Source organism: Phasianus colchicus, chromosome 9 (genome assembly GCF_987193195.1).
Source record: "Phasianus colchicus chromosome 9, bPhaCol1.hap1.1, whole genome shotgun sequence".
In the NCBI taxonomy this organism is placed as follows: domain Eukaryota; kingdom Metazoa; phylum Chordata; class Aves; order Galliformes; family Phasianidae; genus Phasianus; species Phasianus colchicus.
Window position 1 is genome coordinate 26,530,013 of NC_143444.1, and position 18,214 is coordinate 26,548,226.

At 52.4% G+C, this 18,214-nt stretch overlaps 2 protein-coding genes across 3 annotated transcripts; one reads left to right on the forward strand and one right to left on the reverse strand.

Moving 5' to 3' along the window:
• Positions 1-2,350: 2,350 nt before the first annotated feature.
• On the reverse strand, positions 2,351-3,061 carry LOC149916886 (uncharacterized). The gene has a single exon (XM_090146662.1). The coding sequence runs from the start codon at positions 3,055-3,057 to the stop codon at positions 2,443-2,445; it is 615 nt and encodes a 204-aa protein (XP_090002788.1). The 5' UTR covers positions 3,058-3,061; the 3' UTR covers positions 2,351-2,442.
• Positions 2,838-8,144, forward strand: CDKN2C (cyclin dependent kinase inhibitor 2C). Of its 2 annotated transcripts, XM_031602241.2 has the most exons (3): positions 2,838-2,963; positions 3,323-3,463; positions 6,864-8,144. In XM_031602241.2, exons 2-3 carry the CDS (start codon positions 3,335-3,337, stop codon positions 7,236-7,238), a joined length of 504 nt encoding a protein of 167 aa, XP_031458101.1. In that variant the 5' UTR covers positions 2,838-2,963; positions 3,323-3,334; the 3' UTR covers positions 7,239-8,144. The 2 variants fall into 2 exon arrangements, with proteins under 2 accessions (XP_031458101.1, XP_031458093.1); XM_031602233.2 differs by having other exon boundaries at positions 2,876-3,463.
• The last annotated feature ends 10,070 nt before the right edge of the window (positions 8,145-18,214 follow it).

Here is an 18,214-nt window from a genome sequence, read left to right on the forward strand (position 1 = left end):
GCGGGGAAGGAGAGCGGCCGCGGGTCCCGGCGGAATCCGTCTGTGTGGGGGGAGAGCGAGGGGCGCGGCGCAGCGGGGCGGCAGGGCTGTGAGCCGCCCCCAAGGTGCCGCTGGGCGCCTTCGGGACGCGTCCGGTGCCCCTCGGTGGCTGCAAAACTACGCAGAGCTTCGAGGTGGATGCAAACCGTACTAAAACACCGCTCGGGATAGAGAGGCAGAGGGTCAGAAAAGCTGGATGTTACGCTTTACCTGCTTTAGTTTAAGCTGGCGAGGCTTCCCGATAGGTTTCTTGTTGCCCCGCTCACAACCGTCCGACCAGCGCTGCCCTCACGGCGCTGCCGTCGGTACCGGGAATGGTGCGGTGCCCGTGGCAGCCCGGGCTGAGCTACAAACAAATCCACCCCCGCATTACTAGAGAGTAACTGTAACGAGGTCTGAAAGGCGAGGTTTGGAAACTGGACCGGAGCCAGTTCATTCCTGGCACCGATTTGTGTTCTAGGTGTGCTGTCAAGATAAGTTACGCCGTGTTCACGTCTATCACAGGATTATTTTAAATAATGATATCTTCACTGGATCAAGACGGGAAGGATTTGATCCAGAATGTGAAGGAGAGGTGAGCGGCCCGACGTGCCCCGGCTGGGGAAGCTCAGGTGAGATTCGCAGCGAAGCTTTCCGTTCTCGCAACTCCGCACTCCGAGGTGCCCGCGGGCAGCGCCGCAGAACACGGCCGGCTCTGTCCCTGCAGCCCTCCACAGGGGGTTTTGCTGCCCATCGGGGCAGTTCCCTCTATCTGACGGTATCGCTACCACCGCCGAAAGGAAATGACTGTGATGGGGACACTTCTTTCTGGGAGGAATTGTTGGATGGATGCCTGCCTGCTTGCTGTGGCCGGGCAGTGTCACTCGCAGGAGGCCTGCGGCATCCCTGCTGTACTTCACTTCATTATTTTTGCTATGCGATGTGATTAACAGAACGCAGGGGCTTGCTTTGTAGCTGTAAAACAAAGCAAGTAGTGGGGGGCTGCTGCAAGGCCCCGAGTCCTGTTCTGCAGTACATCTGCACAGCAAACATCCCAAACCCGGGGATCTGGGGCACTGATTAGACACGAAATTGGTCTTATTGAAGCCGCCTGACACCAAGTTCGAAGTGCTGCATGTTATTTCATTTTTGTGCAGAAAAGCAACTGGACTTAAATACACGGGTGTCATATATATACACATGTAATTTCCCCCAGAGATAACTATAGAGATACAATTCATACTTCTGTTAACAATGCTGCCTGCACTGTTGCTTCTGACAGAGAACCGTCATACCAAGGCCCTTAAATACACTTTCTTTTCCCCTCATTTCGTGGCTGTGGACATCCGACAGCCGGAGCACGGCGTTTTCCTGCTTGAAGCGTGCTCACCTCACTACCTTTCGCCTTTCTGCACTCACGAACGAGGGGCGGTTGGGGGATCTCAGCAGGAAAACCGCGCAGCCGGGCTGTAAGGGAGAGGCAGCGATCGCCGCGCGCCCTCCCGTCACCTCGGGGCCGACCGGCTCTCGTTTCGGAGGCGCTGGCCGCGCGTCCCGGGCCCTCGGCGCCGGCTGTCCCCGCCGGGGTGCCGCGCTGCGCCCGGCAGCTCCCCGGTGCCGATCGTCTCCGGGCCGCCTCCCGCGTGGGGCCGTTCCAGCCAACGTCTCCGCGGTGAGAAGAGGCGGGCGGGGTGCTGACAGACCCCGCCACGGGCAGCCGCGGCGTTGCTCCTTACCTCCCGCGGGGCTCTTTGGGGCGGAATTCAGCCTCCCGAGGCTTCCTGAAACGTAAAGCAACGAGAGCAGCGTAGGGCACGGAGCGCCGCTGTCAGAAGGGCGCTGCCATCTCCACGCTGCGCCGCCGCCGCTCCGCGGCCCTTTTGCGGGAAGAGAGAATCCCTCGCGTCTTCTCGGCGCCCGTTCCCCCCCAAAATGGCACTTTCGAATCCATCACGAGCAGCGGAAAGTCGAAAAGCTGCCGCTGAGCGCCGCCTCCCGCAGCGCCGGGACGGCTTCTCCCCGGCCCCGGGTCGCTCCTCGGGCAGGTGCCCGCGGCCGCGGGGCACGGCGGCCACGGAGCTCAAACAGCCGAAAACGCCTTCTTTTTATTTTTCCCTTTCCCTTTTCCCTCCCCCTGTCCCGGCCGCGCGATGGCCGCGGGGAGCGGCGGGGCCGTAGGGGCGGGGCGGGCGCTGCAGGCCTTCCTGCCCGGCCGAGCCGCAACTCCGCCGCGCCTCCTTAAATCTCTGCCGTTAAAATGTGGGCGGGTGTTTCAACTCAAAAAGCGCTCAAATTTTTTTTCTTTTCAAAAAAAGCTGATGAGGTTAAAAAAAAAAAAAAAAAAAGGAGGGGGGGGTTGGAAGAGAGAGAGAGAGAGAAACCGGCTTCGTGTCCGTAGGAAACAGAAGTAGCGATTGTTTGCGCTTAAAAAAGGGAGAGCGCGGAGCCGCGGGAGGAGGCAGCGCTCTGCGGAGCGGCAAGTGCAGCGTTCTGCGGAGCGGACGGAGCGGCGCAGCGCAGCGCGGCTGTCATCGGCGGCGGCACCCCGGGCCGGGCGCTGCACCCGCGGCTCCTCCGTCCCCGGCCCGGACGGCAGCGGCGGCGGCGGCGGCACCGAGAGCGGCGGGGCCTCGGCTCCCCGCGGATACGGCACGAGCCCGCCCCGCCGGGCCGCCGCCCGCCGCCCCGCCGCCCCGCTGGATGCCCCGCGGCCGCCGCCGCCCAGGGCGGCCCCCGCCGGCCCGGATCGCGGAGCCGCGGAGAGGCCGCGGGAGTGAGGCCGCCGCCGGCAGAGAGAGCGCCGAGGGAGGCAGCGAGATCCGGGCGCGTCTCGCCCCGCGCCTTCTGCCCGGCCCGGAGCGGGGCATGCGGCGGGCGGACCTCCAAAGTGAAGACTTTGCCTCGGAGCTGCGGCTGCTGAGGCTCAGATGCCGACTGTGAGCAGGGTGGGTTGTCCTCTTCCAGGATCTCAGGTCTGAGTGAGTCTCCGGTGTACGTACGTGTATATATGTTACGTGTAACATATATCATATATCGCATAGCTCTTAATATATTTCCCCTCGCAACCGGCCAAAGGCTTTAATATGAGTTCCTCTCTATGTGGAAGCAAAGAAATCTTCTTTCAAGCGGAGCTGCAGTTTTGCTGAATAATCACGTGTGAGTTAGGGGCGGGCTCTTGGCAAGGAGTTTTTTTACGAGTATTTACTACAAGGTCTACTCCAGAAGATTAACCATCCCAATCCTTCTGTCAGTCTCCGATGCCATGCCTGGTTAAAAAAAAATCTCATCTTTTTCTGATCGTCAGTCACCCTAAAGAATGGCCGAGCCTTCTGGGAACGAGCTGGCGTCCGCGGCTGCCAAGGGGGACCTAGTGCAACTCACTAATTTGTTGCAAAAGAATGTAAACGTCAATGCACAAAATGGATTTGGGAGGACTGCGCTGCAGGTTGGTATCCAGAGAGGGAGAAAATATTTCATCACTGCTACCTACGTGACCCGGGTTGCCAAAAAGACAACGCTTTGAGCAGGCTGGTGGAGAAATGCGAGGGCTTTTTCAACGAGTTGGATGCCATATTTTATAACTTTAGTGGCTCCAGCTCCCTAAAATGACGTACTTGAAATAAAAGTGCTCAGAAGCAGTGGTTCAGCCGGGGGTCACCCTCGGTGGCGGACGGGCTGAGAGTTGGGTGCGATTTGGGAACTCGGAGGGGAGGAGGCAGAGAATGAAATAGAGGAGACGAAAAGAAATCACCGTAGGTGAGCAGGGCTCAGGGCAGGTCTGTAAACACCGACGTGCTATGGTTTGGAGCTGCACTTCTCGGTTCTCCCCCCCCCCCCCCCCCCCCAACTTTCCCTCTTAAAACGTGCCTTGTCCGGGTGCTGGGCTCTGCCGCGATGGTACTTTTCCTTTATGCGCTGTTTGTGCCGAATGACCTTTCTCGTTCGGAGGCTGCACAGCACCGAGCACCTTCGATGCGCGCTGAGAGCCGCGGAGCGGCACCCCGAGCCCCGCCACCGGAGCTTCATTCATCATTAGGGCTGAAAATTGCTCTTTCTCGGCTCGGTGGCGGGGCGGGGGTTCGGCTCTTTCATTTCTGACCGTCCGTGGGGTGCCGTGTCCTCGTTTTTCAGCGTGGAGCCGCACAGGCAGCATTTGGAGCTCATCCAACTGCGAACTGTTGAAGCTGACGAAAGATTTTGCTTTTTATAATATCAGATAATGATGGCGAGGAGGGTCGAATCCGTACGGGATAGCGAAAGGAACGGTTTATAGATGAGGAGAAAGTGTGTGGTTATTAGTGCCGAAGGTGAAACAGAGGGACGTGGAAGCAGAGCTCCGGGGCTTATTAATTTCACACGTTAGAAAAATCGTTTGTTAACTCTTCTCCCCCCTCCTCGAAACCACGAGAATCATTTCTGAAATGTACTTTGTAAAAAGCAGAGTGCTTGCGGATGAATTCGAGATATTTACAGCTTTTTTTTTTCTTTCTTTCTTTTTTTTTTTCCTCCCTGACTTGACATCGACATGTTGCATTTCGAAAATGAGCACCTCTCGCTGACAAGCGGGGGTGGCCCTGGGGGGGCACACGAACGGGGCCCGAGGGCTGTACGATTTTTTGAAGGCTCTTCTCACCCAAATCGGGCGCCGGGTGACCGTGCGGGCACTCGGGGCAACTTTTAAGAGAGCGAAAGGCTGGAAATCGGACACTTAGAGCAAAAACTTTATCAGGGAGAGAGAAACTTGCAGCTCGGGGCTTCGCCCTCGGGACGAGGGCTGGAAAGCGATTTGCAGAGCGGTGATGTATTTGCTGAGAGCTGCCCGTGCCCTCCGTGGGGCCGCTTCGCACAGGGGCGCAGCAGCCGCTCCCCGGCCCCGCTCCGCGCTGCGACCGTCGGTCCTCATGGAGCAGAGGGGCACAGCCGGGGCACGGCAGGAGGGTCCGGCCGCTGCTTTCCGTACGTACCGCCCGAGGTGGGCTGCGGGTGCGTGGCTGCCCTCGGAACAGCTCTGTCAGTGCAGCCTCCCAAATTTAGACAGTCTCTCAATAATCTCTCAATAATTTCTCAACATTCTCTCAATAACCTCTCAATAAAAACGGAGGGGTTGCCTAAATATTAATATTTGTGGATATATATGTATGCCCCTGAATTTCTGTTTAATTCAGCAGCTGCTCGGCTTCTCTTCCTCTCTGCTTTTTGTTTCAGACGAGGTGCTCTCTGCAGGCCTCACTGCCCATTCTGCCTCGATCCTCCCTGCCACAGCTACGGGCTGTTGTCTCTCTTTAGGGGAGCCGGGCAGAATGGAGCTGTGCATCTCCCCCCCCGGCTCCATCCCCTCTGTTAGCAGTTCTCCCCCCCCCCCCCCGCATGTGGCAATGCAGCCTCACTCCCCGAGCCTGCCTTCCTCGAGCCTATTAACTCCCACTTCAACCGAATACACTTTTTAAATCCACAAAAAATACACCCCGAGCCCTCCAAAAATACTCCCTAAGACATCCCAATAATTTTCCCAACACAAAGGAGGGCTCGCACTTCTCCTATTTTCCCTCCCACTCCTGCTCAGAAGTGAAAGAGCAGCGTGTTCAGAGCTGTGCTTCCCCGAGCCTCTGCTCCCTGCTCCCACTCTGCCCCGCACCACATCAGGGAAGGAATGAGGTTTATTAATTAGAGGAATCATTAGATGAACTTTTTTTTTTTTTTTTTTTTGTATGGCCTTAAAAAGCCAAATGCATGTTTTTCACTTGGAGACTTTGGAGGCAAATGCTTTGTGTAAATTCTGCTCAATTATTTCGCATCCAACGCACTGTAACATTAACTTATGCTGATAATTTTTTTTGCAAGGTTTTCAAATCAGTTCTAAGGAAATTCAGGGGGAATTTTGTTCGGATTTGACACTCGCAGTGCGGCTGGTGGCAAAAACAGAGCAGTGCTGCCCGAGGGGTGCGGGGTGTGGAGTCTGGACAGGCTCTGAGAAATCAAAACAAGAAAAAAAGGGGAATTTGGTGGAAATCGTTGCAGGCTCTTACGTCCCGAATACGAAAAAAAATGCATTCTAATTTTTAATGATTTTGTGATGCAATCGAGATCATTTAAAGAGGCATTTTAATTTTTTTTTTTTTCCTGAAAGGAACGATCAGAAAAATCCAACGATTGTTTCTGAAATAGAGATGTGTGTAACAGCAGGACGTGGCCGTGGTTTGCTTATGGTAAAATTATAGAATCCCAATATAATCATAGAATCCATAACCATAGAATAATTTATTGGTTTTAGAAGAAAATGTGTGGGACTTTGCAACACTCCTTTTGACTTCTTCTCAGGTGACATTTTGAGCCTCCAACACCGGGAAGAACAATTTCTTGGAGCATTTATTTTTCTTAGCAGCCAGAACTATGGCGCGGCACAAATATTTGCTTTATGATAATGCACAGGCAATGCAAACACCCGAGGGCTTATCGAAGCACATCGCGCATTTTTTATCGCTGAGGTGCAGTCTCTGTTCCTCGGAGACCCACAGCCGACGGTGAGCGGCACTGAGCGGTGGTGCGGCGGCGTCTCGGTGCGCGCAGAGCGGGCCGGGCTGCGCGTCCTGCGGTGAGGAGCCGAGAGAACTTCTCGGGGAGAAGCCGCGCCCGCTGCAGGCGTTAATTTCTGAGACAGAGCTGTCACCACCGAGCCACCAAAACTCCCCTGTCGCTGCCGAGGTCAGTGAGGAAAGCTTGAGATTAGACGGGCGCTTGTAGCCGTGCGCGGGGCCGCTCCGCTCGCGGTAGGGCTCGGAGCTGCGGGCTGAGGGCTGGGGCGGCGCGGAGCCCCGCGGGCGCTCACGTCTCACTCCGTCCCGCAGGTGATGAAGCTCGGCAACCCCGAGATCGCCCGCAGGCTGCTGATGAGCGGCGCGAACCCCAACCTGAAGGACAGTACCGGCTTCGCCGTCATTCACGACGTAGCCAGAGCGGGTTTCCTGGACACTTTGCAGACCCTGCTGGAGTTCCACGCCGACGTGAACATCGAGGACGCGGAAGGCAACCTGCCGCTACACCTGGCGGCTCAGGAGGGCCACGTGCGGGTGGTGGAGTTCCTGCTGCGGCGCACCCCGAGCCGCGTGGCGCACCAGAACCGCCGCGGCGACACGGCGCTGGACCTGGCCCGGCTGTACCGGCGCAGCGCCGTGGTGCGGCTGATGGAGGGCGGCCCTCCGCCCGCGGCCGACGCCGACTGAACCGGGCCCCCTCGGACCTTGCGGCTCCCAGCCTCATTCTTTTATTATTTTCTTTTTTTTTCCCCTCCTTTTGAATAACGTTTGGTTCAACCCTACTTTTTTTTTTTTTTTGGTTGTTGTTGTTGTTATATTTTTTTAATAGTCGATAGCGTGAGTTCAAGAAGTTGTAGAGGTGGGGTTTTAGCTGAGGAACATGATTTCAATGCACGGTGGCGGCACGTCGCTACCGCTGCCGCTCACGGCACTCCTTACCCCGCCGTGCCCACGCCGCCGCTCGCACCGGGCTTCCAGCACCAGGCTCTGCAGTGTATCCCCGCTCATTACTCAGCCATTAACCCAAACGCTGCGCATCCACCGCTTAATGTTCCCTTTCCGCTCCGGGGGAAGGAAACAACCCGCGGGGATTCTTCCCCCTCTCCCCGTTCCCTCCCCACCCCCCGGCTCAGCCTGACGCGTGTTGGGGTCGGGCGGGGACCGGGAGCGGCCCGGCCGGGGGTCACCGGGCCCGGGAGAGCCGCTTCGGGCAGCTGCCTCAGTTTGACACTAACAGGAGCTCTTAGGAGTAGGTCGCTTGCTTTCTAAATGTAGATGACACTTTTCCACTTTGTGTATTTAAACTTTCACCGAGCTGCCTTTGAGTTTAGTTACCAGAAACAACATAAGTGGCTCTTTTTTTTTTTTTTTTTTTTTTTTTTTGGCCAGAGGTTTCGAAGAGCTGAGTTGGCACCCCGCGCCGAAAAGTACATTATTTTCCAGTTTCAAAATAGCAGATAGCCATGGGCAGAGGTAGGAGCGTGAAGGGGCTGCAATACTACAGCTCCTCTGGTTCCTGCCTGAGCTGAGTGCCGTTTCGATGATCGCTTCGCATCCACCCGTTTTGTTTTGTCTGGGGAAAAAAAATAAAAAGGGATGATAGCTGGATCTTAAAGATATTTGGATGCAGTGGAATTTAGGAAGCAACACGTTAGGTACCAGTGAGGTGGTCTTAATGCCTGCACCTGACGAGCAGTGTAATCCCTCAACTGTTTCCCTTCCAGAACAGCCGTTAGGTTCCTACGGCCGAACCCCCCGGGCCGCAGGGAGCAGCGGGAGGCGCGGCGGACGGGAACCTCAGCGTTTTCTGTGCTGCGGGGTCCGACTGTCGGTGGCACAGGATGGGAAGGGCTCACATCAGTGTGAAAGGAAAGACTGGCTACAAAATAGCACCAAAAAGACAAGGGGTGTACCTTGCTTTACGTTTTCTTTCTAAAACAAACAAACAAACAAACAAAGCGTGTATACACTGTCCCGCAAAATGAGTTACCATTGTTTTCCAGTATCAGTAATTGCCTGGACCTGTCCATCCCGTCGCTGTACTCTCACAACCACTGTGTTCTGGGTTCTCTGATTAAAAACCTCTGTGCACTGCAACGCCTCGCGCGGTTCTGTGGCACATTTGTTCCCGAAGGGCTGCGGACCCCCTCCCCGCTGCCGCACGGGGTGGCAGCACCTCGGGGCCGCGCTCACCGCCTCTGTTCTTCCCCACCTGCGCAGCCCAGGACCCCCCAGCCCCAGCGGCGCCCCGTCCTCGCTCTGCCCGCACCCCCCGCCCCGCCCTCCCGGTGCCCTCGGGATGCTCCCGGAGCGCGGTGCGTGGCTCTCCCGATCCGTAAAGCCTATTTCTCGGCGGCGACACGGTACATTGACACCTCTTCCCCCGCCCTTGGTACCGGGAGGGGAATGGATGTTGGAAACTCTCCGGGGAACAGGAGTGGGGGCTTCCCTATGTGCTGCGGTGCTCCTCAGTGGGGATCCTTCTGCCCCAAAGGGTTCTGAGCTCGGACGTGGTTCTGGAAGTGGTTTTTACGACTCTCTCCTCGAGCTCTGACAGCAGCAGAAAGTCCAATTTTACAAATCCTGTTGGTGACGGTGTCAACAATAACATTCAGCAGAGGAAGCAAACACACAGATGTAACGAAATATATTTTTTTCAAGCTTTTATTGAGACAGAGACCATCAGAAAAGGACATCTCCCGGGCAGGAGCAGCCCAGGGGGAGCGCAGCCGGGGTCGTGCACATCACAACTACAGAGAGTGCGGTGCGGAGCGATGGGGAACAAAACGCTGCCCCGGGCACGGAGCCCTCTCCCCTATTTCGGGATGCGGGGCTGAGCTGTTTCATTGACCTTTGCTTCTAAATTATAGAGAGAGGGAAAGCTGAAATACATCCGAAAAGGAGCAGATCCCGGAGGGATGCGGTGGGGAACGGCCCTTGGGTCCGGGGGGAACGGGGGCTGGGGGTGAGCCCCAGCACAGCAAGTGGGAGCAGCGGAGGGGCGGCGTTCCGTGAGGCTTTGTGCGAGTTTCTGTGCGGTGAGAAGAGGGATGGGTGAGTCGTTCCGTGCTGGGGTGAGGAATTATCTTTGTGGGAAACGCCGTTGCAGTGTTCTTGTGAAGAAAGGGTTAAAACAGCAGAAAAGCGCCACTTTGGAGCCTCTAAAAGAAAGACGGGTGCCTCTGCCATCCATGCACCCCACGGTTCGATGGGGCCGGGGAGCGGTCCCACGTTATTATCCACTTCCCAGCGGAGTGTGATTGCCATGGGGAGCAAGAAAAAAAAAAAAAAAAAGCCAAGAGAGGAAAACTGCATTTATTCTGAGGGACGGCGGCACTATGCGAGGCGGGGGTGGAGGGAAAGAAAACAGAAAAAAAAAAAAAAAAAATAGAAATAAAGAAAAAAAAAGAAAGAAAGAAAAAAAAAAAAAGAAAGAAAAAAGAAAGCAGGGGAGCGAGCGGGCAGCCGCGGGCAGCGCGATGGTTCCGGGCCGCCGCGGGCAGCGCAGCCGAAATCCCCGCGCAGCTCCGGGAGCCGCTGCCCGCTCTCAAAATGTCGGTGGCGGCGGAGCGCTGCGGCGTCCCCCGGGGAGCGCGGCGGAGCGGGGCCGCCCCAGAGGCCGCCGGGCTGGGGAGGGAGGGGGGGGGCAGCGCCCGGCTCCGAAACCGTTAGCTCGTCTCTACGGTTTCTTTCCCCTTTCTCTTCCTGTCCAAATATTTTTAAATTTACGCGCCTTAACTAACAGTCTGATTTTATTTCGCGAGTTTCCTCCGCGGGCTCCACCGCCGCTTCCCTCCGGCCCCCCGCCGCGAGGGGCCCGGCTCGGCCCGGCCGCACCGCTCCGAGCCCGACCGCGGGGTTACTTTTCCCTTTTCTTTCTCTCTCTTTTTTTTTTTTTCCTCTTTTTTTCTTTTTCCCCATCCCTCTCCCGGAGCCGAAGAGCCGCAGTGCGGTGAGTACAGCGCGCCTCCCCCGGCTCTTAGGGACCCCCCGAGCCGCGCATTCCGGTGTCTCAAAGGCGAAGAAATCGCCCCGGGATGCGGAGTGCCGCTGCCGCCGCTGCCATCCCCGCACCGCACCGCTCCGGGCTGCGGGGAGCTCCCAGCGCGGTGCGCTCCTCGCTCTGCTTTCATTGCTCTGAGTGGTCGCGTCGCCTCTGGACATAATATCGGTGATAATTGGGCACAGCGATGGGAACTGCCGGCAGCAGCGCTGGGTGCTGAAAGGAGCCCCGACCGTGCGCAGCTGCGCCCATCCCGAGAGAGAGAAATGCTGCGGGGACAGCGGGGCACCGAGCGGCACCTGCGGGAGCGCCGACGGCTGCGGCTGTTCTCATAGCGGCGCCGAGTCGGCTCCGGGCTGCGCGGGGCACAGAGCCGGGCGGGGGCACAGAGCCGGGCAGCCCCGCAGAGGGGCACGAATCTCCGAGCGGCACCGGCTGAGCCTCAAGCGGCTCCGCGGGGAAGCGCGAGTCCCCCGCGCCTCGGTGTCCCCGCAACGGCTTTCTGGCGTTTGCAGAGGTGCGCAGGGGGGCACCGGTATTTACGAGCGCTGACAATAGAAGTGATACCCTCCGTGAGAGGGCACGGTCTGACGCCGCAGCCGCCTGGAGGTGACGGCCGAGCCGCGGCTCCCCGCGGCGCTCCGAACCCGCAGCCGCTCTCCCACCGCCGCGCAGCGCCGAACGCGGGGTGAGGGAAGCTGGAAGGGGCGGATACGGAGCGCACAGCGCGGGGACGTGCGGCGTCCGTGAGAAAACGGAACGGCCGGAGGTTTTTCGGGGTAAAATGCACCTTAACGCAGCGCAGCTCAGAGCGCTCTCCCGGCTGCAAGAAGGGCCCTTGCTAAATTTAATAGCAACTTACTGGTGAGCGAGGATCCCACGTAGGCCGTAAGCTATTAACACCCATTGCGATGGGAACGGGGACGCTGCGGGACGCCCCGCCGCCCCCCCGGCAGCGCTCCCTCCTCCGGCTGCGGGCCGGGCGCCGGCACAGCCCGATCCCGCCGGCTCTGGGCTCCGGGCCCGCACGGGGGGCAGCGGCGGACCCGCAGCCGGGGGTACAAATGCCGGGAGCAGCGCTTTGCCCCGCGGTGCTCCCGTCCTGGTGTGGCCGCAGGTACCGCAGCGCTCGGGCTGTCGAACGGAGTTTGACAGAAAACAGCTGTTAAATAGGAAGGAGTGCTTGTTTGATGGACACTGTCACCGGTAATCATGTCACCGAGGTGTGTTCTAATTACTGCGATTTGCACGGTATAGATTGCTCAGATGGATTTTGCTTTCACTGCTTTGCAGTAAGAGCCGCAGACAAAACCCTGATGCACCAGATACCCCCGGTACAGCAACACACCCTTACTGCAAAGTGAACAGCCGTATGAACCTTTTAATTTATAGAAACGTATTGTTTTGTGTAAAGAAGGCAGCAGATAATTAACTGTATTCATTTAAGCTAATTATAGGCCTCTGAGGCAAAAAGCTGACACTTTTCATTGTGGTACATTCAGAGAAGTTAATTGAAAAAACATTGCAGCCACAAGGCAGAACATGCCCCATGTATATTTGATACTAATTCTTTTTTTTTGAGGACTGGGGTGGATGTGATGCCCACCCGAGATAAGGACTGCCGCTGCTCGCGGAGTAGGGCAGATGCTGCGGAGCCGTTATGCAATGCTGCAGCGCTGCAATATCTCTGCAGTCCCGGAGCCAACCACAGACAGCTTAATTTGCCAAATTGTGAGCTGGTTTTGTAATGTACACAAGTATCTATTACAAATTAAGAAAGGATTGAGCGCGCTTCTAGCTGGGACGGAGGTCAGGGTTGGAGCACAGAGCTGTGTCTCGAAGTGCCGGCACACTGAGCAGCCCCCAGCCCTCCCAGATCCCCAAGATGAGAGTTTTTCGGACTTCTCAGGCTATGGGAGCACCGGAGTTGGGTCACTGGCAGTGTCCTCTGCGGTTTTCAGCTCTCAGTATTACACGCTGACAAATGCACAGCTCGCAGCTCCCGACTGTATCACAATAAACGCACGACGGACCCTTTGCTCTTATGAGTAATTTCTCCCATCACCTGATGCGCACCAACAACTCCATCTGACAGCGCTGCCGCTTTCATTCTCTGCAGCAGAGCTTTCCAGAAGAAAGGGGCTGCAGCAACCCCCCCCTTCTCCCCCCCTCCCCCCCCCCCCCCGCGCTGGCTGGGGGCAGAGCCATCACTTCTGCTAAAGAAATCCCAACCCGTGAGCCCGATCGGCACAAATAGCAGCCTTTTCCCCTATTTTACCAACGGAAAGCAGCAGGTGCCCGCGGCTCCGGCAGGAGCCCCCGCCCGCGGCTGTGCCCGCCCCCCCCCCCAGCTCAGCCCTCTGCTCTGCTCCCCCCGTGCTTGCAGCCCAATTCCTGCAGTGATGCTGCAAACGAACCCAGGGAATCTCATTGCTGGCGGCCCTGTTTCCAGTTGCTCTAAGTATTTTCAAATGCAGTTTGCAGAATAGTTTTTTACTGTGCTTACAAGAGAAGTGTGTTGCACTTTTGCAATTCGAATGTTTGTTAACAAAGGCACAGGAAGTCTGATAAGTAAACAGTGACATGCAGTCACCTGAAGTCTGGCTGAAGAGCTCCAGAATATTGAACAAAGCAGCTTTTTAACAACAAAATGTCTTGCAATAGAAGTAACCTGTACCCTATTCTTATTTTCTTAGATTCTCATTATTGTATCAGAAAAGATGAATCACAATTTGCACAGATATCCAGCTCAGACACTCAGCCCATGAATGGGGCACACTCAGCTCTTCTCCCCTTACTCCTCACCTGGCCCATGGCTCTCCTCCCTTCACAACACTGGGGGGATCCCTTCCCCATTCTTTGCTCTGCCTTCCCGCTTTCCTGCACCTTATTTTCATCTCCTGATGCAAACCGGTCATCTGTTCCTCACTCCTGCTCTCCCTCTTTAATTATTTCCCTTGGCACCTTACCCTCGTTATCCTTACCCACCTCTGACATCCTTTTCTCTCTGCCAAGCAGTCTCCCTCTGTCCCCACGTTGCTCCACTCACAAGGACTCACTACACTTTTCCCACCAGACCCCAGCCCAGGCTGCCCAGGAGTGTGGTGACAGCTTTTGGTCCCCAGCCTGGGAGCACGCAGGCCACTCTTTGGGGACCACAGCTGCCCTCTGTCCCTGACCACGTTCCAGCCGAGATCTTACAGCATCTCAGAACTCTGTTACATTTGGATGCACTTCTGTGAAACCACATCAGTTGTGCTGCCAAATTTTGAATTGCTGCTCAGAAGGTGCAGTGCTGGGCATGGCCAGTGTCAGTGTTGCCTTTCATATTCCTTCTGTAGGGAAATGGGGATAACAACATTGCTGAAGGGAGCAACTTTATTACTATTGTCATTACTACTTAACGTGAGCAAAATATTTGGTTAACTTTGTGCTTGAGGATGACCACTGTGGTTTAGCCAGGAACTGCCAAAAATTAAACCTGGAGCAGATATTTGTCTTGGAATCTGTCAGCAAGTGGAAAACATGATGCCGTGGTGGAGCACAGGGCACAAAGCAGAGCAGTGCCATGGCTCTGGCCTGGATGGAGGAGATTTTTAGGTGAGCAGTTCTAGTAGCAGGTTGGGGCAATTAAGCGGAATTCAGCCAGATTTCACATTCTGAAATAAATGAACAAAAGGCGTTCCATAGGGATGAAACCTGATGGAGAGAGCAGAGGGAAGGGGTGAAGGAGCTGGTTCAAGGAGAACACCAACAGCAGCAGAAGCCCAAGCAGTTTGTTTGGGGTTGTCAGCCACCCCACTTCTGGGTCACTGTGTGATGGACAACACCAGCACAGTAACCAATGCCGGATGCTAACAGGCATTCAGAATTGTTACTTTTCAAATTTATTCATTTTTTTTGTTAAGTGGCAAAGAAGCAGAATCACAGGAGTCCTCTCTAATGTACAATGAGCTTCCTGTCAATTTGCAAGGTAAATCACTGATTGTTTTGTTTTTTTTTTTTAACCTGTAAGATTAATGCTTTTCAGTTCTGTCAGCAGAACAAATGGATTGCCTGCCACTTGACAGCACATTTGCCTAAAAGATATCTTCTCACTTGAAAAGAAGCTCGTTCAGGAAGTCCTGTGGCCTTTGTTTTGCAGGAAGTCAGCCCAGATGAAATGGTGGTCCCCTCTGGCCAGTTCACCTCTGTCAGGCTTTGTCTGTGATTTTAACAGCAAAATTGGACACGGCTCTGAACTTTCTGTGCTGTTAAAATATCTGGAGTGGTGCTGTGCTGCCTGAAGGAGTGAGGTTGCATTTATGCCAAATGCTTTATGGTAATGACTGTAATTATATTAATTATGGTCAAAATGGTGACATGTGATAAAACTATACAGAGAAAAGGACAAAATTAAAACTGCTGTAATTTTATATAAATACATACACACACACACACACAGAATTAACCTGGCTTCGTATCCCCCCTCAAAAAAAGTTGAATTTTCATGCTGGGTGTTGCTGCTTGGCACATGTGTGCGTTTGCCTTCCTAGAAGTGCAGGTGTTCAACTAGTTCACTTTTTTTTTTTTCCTTTTAAGCTTTAATACTAAAGCCTCAGCTTGCAATGCTCTCTCCTGGGACTGCTGCAGCATTTCTATAACCTGTCTCATTCATAATGGCATTTTACCCCCAGCATCTTCTTCCATTTCATACGGTTTATCAAGGTTTAAGGATAGTAGAGAAGTTGACCTGACAGCACGATGCAATGAGGCACAAAGCAGTCTTCAAAGAGAAAAAGTAGCAGGAAGTTCTCTCATACCAGGTATTAAAAATAGACTGCACCAAGTACTGGAATGCACACAGTGGTTATGTAATGGCTTTTCACTGACATGCATTAGGAAATACTCTCAGAAAATGGTTTTCCTTCATAACACCCAATCTACTTCTCTGAAGTTTGGAAGTTCTTCATGTGGATACTTCTAAGAAGTCTAAAATTACAACGTTCATTTGAAAAACCTATCAATTAGCAAGCCACATAATGACACCATCTAATGGTACAATTGAAGTATTTGAATTTAATATACTATTTTCATAATGGCACAATATGAAACATACGATGGAATTCTGTTTTTTTCCCCACATGTTAGGCTTGATTTATTTCTGACAATGCAGTAATTTTGCACTGGAGGCACCAAAAGAGAGAAATCAATTTGGGTAAATGACATAAATAATGAGAGTGCTGGCTGTTCTGGAGCACTGAGAAGAGTGTATTTGTTATTAGGTGCCTTTTACAAATGGGAGGCGTCTGTGGAGCAGTGAGAGGAGTTCTATCTAGCTGCTCCTTGAAAACTAAACAGTGAATAATTTTGAAGATCTTTCTCAGACTTTTCCTTAAAGCTCTCTTAGAGTTCCTTGCATCTCGAAGGATAATGTGAGAGAATAATAAAGGATGTTGTAAGAGTTGAAGTCTACCTTTGGGATTTTTACTGTCCCACTGTTTCCTTGCATTATACAATGTTCAGAGCCAACCTGCAGTATTCTCTGCCTATAGCAAAGGTTTCACACAAAGAGGACAACATTACTTTCCTGCCTGCCCCAAAATTTATCTATTTTTCCATCACAGCCTTTAGACTTCCATGGCTACATTGAACTTATCACTAACAATATTAATTTATAAACAAATTTATACACTCCTGCTGCTTTGATCAACACCTACACCACAGTGTCAGGATTTCCTACATTGCCATGAATCAGGGTGTGCCCAGCAGCACAGTTAGGGATAGTTTTCATCACCCACCTGTGTGAGACATGGTGAGTGACAGGAAACATTATGGTGGGTGAAATCCTGCCCATATTTTGCCTCCTGCAAACAAGTTTTTCCTTTTTCATATAACATATTAAATACTAAGAGACCCTGAATGATCAGACATGAGCACCCAGTCATACCCAGTAGGGCAACACGAGTCTTGTTTTAAGATGAGTAAAACTTCACACTCAATTGGGTCTGGCTTTCCTGTGATATCTTTAACATATTTTCTAAGCTAAAAATGCAGGAGCATTATTGTTTCACTCTGTTCTCTTCTGTGTGAGAGTGCAGGAAAGCCTGTGAGCTACTCCAGGCACAATCAGATAAAAGATTGGATTTGTTTTCCCTCGTTACCATCCTGCAAAACGACCGAATTTAAAAATCCATACTGATGTGCAAAAAACCTGTATCATACTCAGTGCATTTCAGAAAGAGACAGATAACAAAAGCAGGAGAACAAGTTGTTCCCTTGTAGAGAAACTGTCTGTAAGATAAAATATTTTGAAACATCTGAAATGGCAGCCTGAAAGAAAATGAAACAGGGAAAACTGAATCCATGTAGAAAATCTATATCGCAAAATAAGTAAGGAAGTGAGCATTAGAGCTGAGACTAAAGTTCTGCTTTTAAAAATGACCGATATAATTTCTTTTTAAAACGATCAAGGCCACAAAAAGGAAAGAAAAAAAAAATGCTTAAATGATCAATGAGTTTATTTGCTTCTAGACGGTGTTATACAAATGTATTTCTGGGAATCCGGATCAGAAAGTAAGCTGTGAATAAATCAGCACTTGTTTTTCTACACTGGTGCACATGCAGAGCTGCAGTTGTTTACGTGGGGAGGAACACTGCTCATGCATAGTCCTCAGTAATGCTCCCAAATACAGGCAGACTCTCATCGTTCTGCTTGTGTGTTGTACATGAACTGAAGCAAATAACATTCTGTGTTTTCTTTCATATTTTATGACAATTTTCGCGCAAGCAAAACTGCCTTGAATCAGCTTTCATCCATTTTGAGGAAAAGCCATTTTAGGGCAATAGAGAACTGCAAACTCCTGTTTCATACAGGTTTTCTGCAAGCTGTGCTCCAGCGAATTTTTGTGACTATATCTGAGTTTTATTGGATCTATGCACTTGACTTTTCATACAATATTTGCTGTGACTGAATCTGACATTCAAGGTCAAGGTTTCAAATACATTTGTAGTTGAAAGCTTGCATTTTGGCTGGATTTAAAATCTCAGGGCTTTTCTGCCCCAACACAAACATTGGAAATCTTATTTACAAATTCAGAGATTTTTTTTTTTCCCAAAATTAACTGTTATTTTGCTTGCAATTTTCCTTTTGTTCACACACCTATGTTCTCTTCATGTTGCTGACTTGTCTAAATAAAGAAAATCCTATTAGTATGTTCATAAGTTGTGCAGAATTATTAAAAACTTATGAAAAACAAACAAAAGCTCTCCCACATTCTCATCAGCTTTTCCAAAATGCAGAGATTATTCTGTAGCATTTAGGGCTACAATTTTATGGTAGGAAGAAATTCCGAATTTTACACTGTTTGCTGGTTATGCACTCGAGAATAGATGATACCATCCCACTTCAGAACTAATAACAGGATGTCTTCAGATTATCTTTATTACATTAACCTTTTCCTTTGTTTGAGCCAGAATTCCCCTTGAGGGGAAGAAAAATGATGCTGACACAACTTACTATTGCAAAGGAATCATATGGTCTATTTCCCAAGCATTTCATTTGGCCACAACCTGTTTAACTTACAGAAGTTATTACAAAAAAAAAAGACACCAAGTTCTACAGAGGTAGTCAGTAATTCAGTAATTTTAAAACAGCGAGGGATATTGACTGCCATTATTA